The 7925-nt window shown below is 36.1% G+C and overlaps 1 protein-coding gene across 1 annotated transcript in view; it reads right to left on the bottom strand.

Annotated features, from left to right (window-relative positions):
- Nucleotides 1-2543: 2543 nt before the first annotated feature.
- Nucleotides 2544-7925, bottom strand: part of LOC129267735 (MAP kinase-activating death domain protein-like) — a 49091-nt gene continuing 43709 nt past the window's right edge. The window contains exons 20-23 of the mRNA XM_064105071.1: nucleotides 5530-5637; nucleotides 4857-5021; nucleotides 3893-3968; nucleotides 2544-2707 (exon numbers count right to left, since the gene is read on the bottom strand). Of these exons, the coding sequence (XP_063961141.1) occupies nucleotides 2544-2707; nucleotides 3893-3968; nucleotides 4857-5021; nucleotides 5530-5637 (513 nt within the window). The remainder of the gene's footprint in view (nucleotides 2708-3892; nucleotides 3969-4856; nucleotides 5022-5529; nucleotides 5638-7925) is intronic.

The raw sequence follows: 7925 nt of genomic DNA, 5'->3' as shown, positions 1-7925 counted from the left end.
TATTCATAATTACTTTCCACCCGGAATACCCCTTTATTCTTAAAAAAAGAAGAAAAAAAGATTATTACATTTTTCAAGTCTGAGGGGGGTTCATAAAACAAGTTGCCAGTGAATAGTCATGCAAAATCCTAATATCAGGGCCCCGTCTTACAAAGAGTTGCGATTGATCCAATCAATCAAAACTATGGAAAGCCAGCAGATTCAACATATAAAATACATGTTTATCTAAAAAAATATTCTAGATATGAATGTATATCCATAAATTCATTTAATTCTTCACAATTTGGTGAGATCTCCTTTGTTAACAAAGGACATTTTGCAAATTTCCTGTAGAAAAAAATATGACACTGATGGATTTCCATAGAGTTACGATTGATTGGATCAATCGTAACTCTTTATAAGACGGGGCCCTGATCGGCTATGAGAATATTTGTCAGGTGAAATCACTGACAATTTGTATATGACATGCTCGCCTGTACGAGTTCTGTCTATATAAAGATGTCCATATTAAAGACATAAGAAATTTGATTTGAATTAAAGAAAATCCAATCTAAAGTGTTCACACGACACGTATTTACGGCATGGTTACAAGGTGATTGCTATGGATTTTGTGCATGTAAAACTCACTCTCTATAAAGTACAGTCATTCCATCCCCCCCAAAAAAAAAAAATTATAATAATAAAATGGGTACACAGACCTTCTGAAAGGTATTCAATTTCGACTGATAATAATGCATTCAGGATGCTTCAAGACAAAATGTAGCGATGAGTGAAACACTATATACCTCAAAATTATTGATTTTTTAATGCTTTTAAATTTCACTGAAGTGTACCCATTTTTTATGTAATGGAAGTAGATATAACAACTCTTCATTTTGGAATACCTAATTGATATCTGACACTATTCTTCAATTAAAGTGATTGGTTAACATTGGTTTGACCTTTAAAAAATCTGAGCTAGAAGGTCACACTTGTCACCTGTGTCTGTGATATGTTACAAAAATGAAGCCCAGAAGTTATTTAGTGCTTCAAAAATTGAAATATAAAGTGACCGAAAACACCATCTTAATTTCATCCCATACACTTTTGTGTACTATTTAGGCATCTCTAAGACGCCTATTTACAAAATCAGGGTTTGCCTTGTAGTTTTAGCTTTTCATTCTCAATAATGGTTGTTTTCAGGGTTTATTAGTTCTAATACATGCACTTGTACACATATTTCATCTTGGTTTGAGAATTTTTTTGATCGGCTGCTCACAAAGTTAAACAATACCTTTAAGTCACAAATCACATTTATACCCAATGTGACTCAATGAGAAGAGAATGTACATTCATTCAAAATGAAACCAATTCTTCCTTTGAAAATATGGAATGTTTACAACGGAAATTATATAGCAGTCTTTCCTTTGTGATGCTTTTGTTTGAATATAAAACCCATGGGCCTGTAAAATAAATCTTAACAATTGATAACAGGGTTGATTTTTACAACTGGGCCCCATTATACAAAGAGTTAGAATTGATCCAATCAATCGTAACTCTATGGAAATCCATCAGTGTCATAATTTTTTCTACAGGAAAAGTGCAAAATATCCTTGGCAAACAAAGGAGAACACACCAAACTGTCAAGAAATCAATCAATTCATGGAAATACATTCATATGTAGAGAAATTTTTGAGCAAACATGCATTTCATATGCTGACTTCGCTGGCTTTCCATAGTTGCGACTGATCGGATCAATCGCAACTCTTTGTAAGACAGGCCATACACAATAACCAATGGAATCGCAGAATCAGTCCCATGATCAATCACTTAGCTTTATGTTACAGGGGCAGTGTTTCACAAATCCAATATAAGAACAAATACTCTGATAGCCTTATTTAGCAAAGAAAAAGATAATTAAGAGGGCATGGAATAACATTTTTGACTACTACTTGGGGGAACCATGCTTTTAAGCCAAATTCTAAAGACCATTAAGTTTGCATTCTTTGACGAAGCATAGGAACATACTTCATAGAATTAATATATAATTCAGGGGAAAGTCTATGTATGTCTCTTTTATTGCACTTGATCATCTTAGCCCCCCCCCCCCCCCAAAAAAAAAAAGTCAACTTGACGTACGATAGCTCTATGAAACCTTGCCTAACGTTTTGGGGAAATAAGTATGTTTTTTTTAATGAAAAAAAAACCATCTATATAAAAGTATACTTTTGTTTTCCATTCTTATAATTTTGCAGAAAGCTTCCTTGGCGTTCCCAAAAAAGAAAAGTATAAAATATATATGAAAGTATATTCATCAATATAGAAATTAACTTCAGTTCCTCATTCTTCTGATAGTTTTGTGAAACCTTGCCTAGAGTTCAGGAAAATAAATATGCAATAAACAAAATCAATCCAAAAATATAGTCATCAATAGAAGAGTTCATTTCCATTTTGCATTCTTATGATAGTTTCAGGAGAACTTATTTGACAATCAGGGAAACGAAACATGCAAAAAAAAACATGACTGATGATTCATTCATTAATACATCTCCTCATTTGTGCATTCAAGATGCCCGTTGCTGCAGTTCTAACCCGGATACCTTAGGCAATGCTGTACTCACCTTTGACTGAGGGAACTTAAGTCCGACCCCTTCCATTGTGACTTGGAGCAGACCACCTTCTCCTGTTTTCACGTCTTGGATCGGAAACTCGCCACCTAGCTCAGGTTCTAAAAAGAAACAAGGCGATAGATGATTCTTAAAATGACAATATAGGTACATGTAAGCTTAAAAAAGACCACACTTTAAGGCCACCACACACCTTACGACCCGACTGGTCTGCGACTGGCTTGCGACTGAGTGAGGGGAGGTGTGACGTCACAGCTCTTGTCAGCTTAAGAGTCGCAGACCGGTCAGAGACAAGTCGCAAGGAAAATCGTAAGGATTTGACATGTCGAATCCTTATGACTGGATCGCAAGCTCAATCCAAGTTCCAGCCAATCAGACAACAGAGTTGCACGACGCGTATATGATAAACAACGCGCATACGCAGTAGTAAGCGCATTTTCTCAGTTGCTATGGCAAAAAGCGCATGCGTGAGTCGCAGACAGCATGGTAGTCGGATCGCAAGGTGTGCGGTGTCAAGGCTTATGACTCCCTTGCGATTCATCTCCCCTCACTCAGTCGCAAGCCAGTCGCAGACCAGTCGGGTCGTAAGGTGTGCGGTGGCCTTTAGATCACCAGCACAGCTAAGCACATGTGGGGCTAGTCTGCAAGCACAGACTCATATTTGACACTAACTAATTATATGATGTCTAGATTGAAGACTAGATGCCAAACTGTCTGTGCCTTGGCAAGCCAGCCACAGTAGTGAATCTAGTCTCACTAGTTCAGACTCTGCATTATGGACTATGCGAATTGCAAAAACCAAGGAACCAGATGAATGTATTATCATTATTGCTAAGAAAATGGAATGCCTAGATGCTTTTTGCTTAATATTTCCCAGCAATTTCACAATATCTTCCAGAATGCTTTTGCACATATACTTGGGTAGTCATTTTATTGGATTCTGTATGAACATTGTTCAAATCATAATAATAATAATAATAACGGTATATTCAGTTCCGAAAACTGTTCTCCCAGTGGGCCCTGCTATTATTATTACCCGGCTAAGCTAGGCTTCCTATTTGGTGCACACAGCTTTTTGAGGAATTACTTCCTGCCGGTACCCATTCACCTCACCTGGGTTGAGTGCAGCACACTGTGGATGAATTCCTTGCTGAAGGAAATTACGCCATGGCTGGGATTTGAACCCACGACCCTCTGTTTCAAAGTCCGGAGACTAATCCACTGGGCCACGACGCTCCATAACTACAACACACATTTATTTCTAAGTACAGAAGTAAATAGCTCACCTGCAGTCATACCATTCTTCTGCCTTGAAGCTGCTTTCTCCATGCTCTCTTTGATGCAGAAGTAAAGCTCTCGACACTGCAATCAAAAGAGAAAATAATTTGCGCTCAAGTTACATAAAGGAATCGGGAAGCAAACGTTTTGAGGTGATTGATTGCACCTACATGTATGACAAATCTACACAAACAAATCTTTCTACGGCGACCGTACGGCTAGTCGACAACAGCCGTTTTTATTCATTTTTATTCAAACCACCTATACATGTATGTAGCTGGTACAAAAAAAAATTTAAACGGCTGTTTTCGACTCACCCTAGGGAAATATGACTGCACCATAATGCTCATAGTTGGTGTGCTTCACAAGAGTTATACTAAAATAAATCCTATGACAAAAGGGCTTATGATTTTGAGAGCATTCCAAAATGTGAATAGAATTATGCGGGACACATTCAGCAAAATTCTTTTTGAGGTTTCGCAGGAGTTTGGGGTTTTCCCTTTTTTTATACATCATTCTTTATGGTGGTGATGATGCGATGATGATGATGATGATGGTGATGATGACGCTGATGATGATGATGACGCTGATGATGATCATGATGATGATAATAATCATGATAACAATGATAGTAATGATAATAATAACAATAAATGTAGTAAGATTTACATTTACCGGAAAGCTTGTCTGATTATCATTACTTGATTACTTGAAAAAAGTTTGAGTATTAAATCCTGAACAAATGTTGGGTAAAAGAGAAAATGCATGTCTTTTTTAAAAATTCTCTTCTTTTGTTGGGGGGGGGGGGTAAATATTAGGTGGAAAACATTTTATGTGGTTAAATTTCCACATAACATTGGGTAAAACTTACACATCATTTGCAATATTTTACCCAACAATAATGCTTATTTCATCTTTACCCAATGTTGATTAAAAAATTTGTCAAGGGTAAATGTACAATGGGATACTGACCTTTTTCGTATAGAATTTATCCAGCTTGGTGGTACTTGTAACCTTCCTCCATAGACACAATACTTTGGTTTTAGGGCAGTAGGTCATGTTGATTAGCCTCTCGTACCAGCATCTATCGCACACAGCACCATTACCTGATCGGATTATTACACAGTCATCGCACACCTGGGAAAATATATTTAGTAGAAAACAACTGTTAACAAGTCTAATTGATACCATGAAAGTGTTTTAAGAATACTGTATATACATGTACATGTTCATGTACTGTAGGGGGGAGGCTATTTAGCCCCCACCATAATTTGTCAATCCATATAATGAAAAGCTTGAACCTCAAGGTTTTTATCCAGTATTGTTTCAAAATCTCAAACGACTTTTTGAGATCAAAGTCACCGCACTCGGATGTACAATTCCAAAGTTATACAACGTTATATTTTGTGTGCATTTCAGACCCACAAATTTGCTCAAGAACACAATTTTATGTAAAGATTCAAAGCAAATGTTGTTTTTAGCAAAGATTCATCACTATCTTAACTTCTTAAAAACTCTATATGAGTAAAAATCGATCAATTTCACCAAAATAGCCAGCCGAGGCCTACATGTACATGTAGTTACGATTAAGCTACAGAGATTCTGATCATAACTCTTTTTACGACTGGGATAAGTGTATCGTTACCTCCATGAAGAGCACGTCTCCTTTATTATCAGATCCAGCATGGACTACGAAGCTGTGTTTCCTCATCTGACGGCTCCCTGCTGGTTTCAGGTCAATGTCATTACCATACTGCAAAAAATAAATGAAATAAAACAAATAATCAAAGCTGGTTTCAGGTCAATGTCATTACCATACTGCAAAAATAAATGAAATAAAACAAATAATCAACGCTGGTTTCAGGTCAATGTCATTACCATACTGCATAAAAAATGATTCACAGCTGGTTTCAGGTCAATGTCATTACCATACTGCAAAAATAAATGAAATAAAACAAATAATCAAAGTTGGTTTCATTCAATGTCAATACCATACTGAAAACATAAATGAAATAAAACAAATAATCAAAGCTGGTTTCAGTCAATGTCATTACCATACTGCATAAAAAAATGATTCACAGCTGGTTTCAGGTCAATGTCATTACCATACTGCAAAAATAAATGAAATAAAACAAATGATCAAAGCTGGTTTCAGGTCAATGTCATTACCATACTGCATAAAAAAATGAGTCACAGCTGGTTTCAGTCAATGTCATTCCCATACTGCATAAAAAAAATAATGATTCACAGCTACATGTATTTTCAGGTCAATGTCTTTACCATACTAAAGAAATAAAACAAATAATCATAGCATTTGTAAAAAAAAAAAATCCCCATTTCTTCTGGACATATTTCACTTAAAGTGATCATTTCACTTTGCTCTGATTTAAAAAATTCTCCTTTTGGTTCCTGAAAATGGGCTAAACATTAGGCTTTTAGTGTAAAAATACCATCCCAAAAGTTTCAAAGTATCATATTTACAGGATCAATTTTAAAACCTTGGAGATGCAAACCAAAGTTTGAAATAATTGGGAGTTGGTTTCAATGACTATATGTGTATACAGGGAATCTGTGCACCACAACACATTAATTCTAGATGAACACAGCATGACCTACATACAGTGTGTACAAGGTATACACTGAATGTACAGTGCAGCTAATAGTGTGTGTATAGGAGATACACACAACAGAAGGCAGTCAAAATAGCCAACAGACTTTTTGAATTGGAGAAAACTGGTCATAAGCTGAACCCGTCTACTAGACGGTTCTCAAAATCAGGCTAATAAACTGCTACTTGTATCTAAATTAGAGTTTTTCATCCTATATTGTTGTCTATTTCAGGGTTTTTGAGGACAAATACAGGCACTCATACGCACGTTTCAACTCAATTTGAGAATTTTTTGAATCAGCTGCTCACAAAGTTAAACGATCCCTTTAATTGTCTCTAAAACAAATCAATAAGTGAATTTCACTGACTATTTGCTCCTGGTGGGTTTTTCGTCTCTTTATTTATGGGACGACATGTGATACAGATTTCACAAAGAGCATCATGTACAGAGAGTTTGTACAATCATTTCAATCAACAAAAAGATATTTTTTTGCCATCATAAGGGAGAGTTGTTTATAGTGACATCCTACATAGATGTAGCAGTGTCGATGGCAAAATCTCCATGGCTCTATCATTCTCCACATTCAAATGCTTTTATGAACTTTCTTATTGTTATTGCTAGATTCCTCCTAAAAACTGCAGCTGCATTGAAATGTCTAACAAAAAACACGAATCTTGAGTGGCATTTACAAAAGTTTACACGAAACTCTGTTTTTTTACCCTTCTTATAATGGGCAAACATCTTCCACAAATGACATTGTCTACTGACAGCATGCTATATATTTTCCTTATTACTGAGGAATTTATAGACAGAGATACACGACATCAAACCATTCAAGTGGAGAAATAATAATAACTAAGTCTTACATGTATATAGCGCTTTTCATGAAATCCGTATCAAAGCAGTTTACAATGTAGAACACAAGAAATATACAAGCAAAAGAAAATTAGAAATTATCAAAGACACTGTAAATGGGGCTACGTTGAATATGCTTTCTTCATGAGATACATCTTTAAATTTGATCTAAACGATGTGATATTTGGGGTACAACAAAGGGAAGCTGGAAGAGTATTCCAAAGACATGGGGCAGAGCTTGAAAAGGACCTATCACCAAAAAGTGCCTGGATTAATTCAGAGAGATATTTTGGAGCATGTCCATGAAGAGATTTGAATGTTAGGAGTAGAATTTGATTAATATAAATGAAATGACACAACAGATAATGCCCGTCCCCCCCCCCCCCCCCCCCGCCCAGACCTGCCAACCTCTGGGAATGAAAAAGTGTATTCTGTGATTTAAAAAAGTGTATTTTTCCCAAAAAAAGTGTATTTCATAATAAAATGTGTGGCGCACTCGCTCATCGCGGCGCTCAAGCTGCATGCAAGCTACAATGCGCACTGCTCATGCAGATGGAAAAAAAAAATTTTAACATGT

This window comes from Lytechinus pictus, chromosome 9 (genome assembly GCF_037042905.1).
Source record: "Lytechinus pictus isolate F3 Inbred chromosome 9, Lp3.0, whole genome shotgun sequence".
NCBI classification, from domain to species: Eukaryota; Metazoa; Echinodermata; class Echinoidea; order Temnopleuroida; family Toxopneustidae; genus Lytechinus; species Lytechinus pictus.
The sequence above is the reverse complement of the archived record's forward strand: the minus strand, read 5'-3'. Positions and strand labels throughout refer to the sequence as shown.